Raw genomic sequence first — 798 nt, 5'->3', positions numbered from 1 at the left:
ATGGACGTTCATACTGCTAATGAAAATATTAGAAAAATTGAAGACATCATAGATATACAAAAAGCAAATGGAAATTTCAATACACGGCAAGTGGCCTTCAACCTTCCTTCAGAGTCCGACAGCACGGTCTCTGCGAATTTAGCCAAAAGCTTAGAATCTGGCTTATCTAAATCAAAATCCGAGAGTGACAATAAGAAAAAATTTAAGAAACTTCGATCAAAACGGCATAAGAGTCCTTTACCGGACGTTATATCATGGCCGAGCGATTCCGATATAACTGTGCTCCGAATGAAATTGTGTTTAACCAGCAGTGACTTGAAAGAAAAAGTGGGCAACCTGATTCCTGGAGATGGACTTCACCAGCCCGATAGTTCTTCCATGGTCAATTTGGCGACATTGATCCGTCAGTCCCAAACACCATCTAAACACAGTTTCAATATTGAAGAATATCTTTTACCTCTTACGTCATGGGAAAGAGAACAAGACCAAGACGTGGAGGAAGAACCAGAGAAGGAAGAACCGATAGTTGAAGAAGAACAACCGAATGATATTGCTGCAAAGTTTAAACGCGATTTTGCTGTTTACGAAGCTAGGTGCAGTCATGATCATAATGAGAACTTGAGTTCTAAAGACAGTCAGTCAGGCTATTCGAAGATCACGAAAAAGTCCAAGTTGGCCAGGTTTCTGCGTCTTTACTTTTGTCCCTGTTGCACATGTCTTTACAGACTAGAGAAAATGCGAGACGAGCCCTCAGCTTATTTTACGAATCGCAAAGAAACGTAGGTAGGAGTCTACCTA

The 798-nt window shown here is 40.9% G+C and overlaps 1 protein-coding gene across 1 annotated transcript; it reads left to right on the top strand.

The window, feature by feature from the left end:
• LOC124645754 lies at nucleotides 1–798 on the top strand. The gene has a single exon (XM_047185629.1). It carries the CDS (start codon nucleotides 1–3, stop codon nucleotides 781–783), a length of 783 nt encoding a protein of 260 aa, XP_047041585.1. The 3' UTR covers nucleotides 784–798.

Source organism: Helicoverpa zea, chromosome 3 (assembly GCF_022581195.2).
Source record: "Helicoverpa zea isolate HzStark_Cry1AcR chromosome 3, ilHelZeax1.1, whole genome shotgun sequence".
In the NCBI taxonomy this organism is placed as follows: domain Eukaryota; kingdom Metazoa; phylum Arthropoda; class Insecta; order Lepidoptera; family Noctuidae; genus Helicoverpa; species Helicoverpa zea.
Note: the sequence above shows the minus strand (reverse complement) of the source record. Positions and strands in the feature narration are given on the sequence as shown.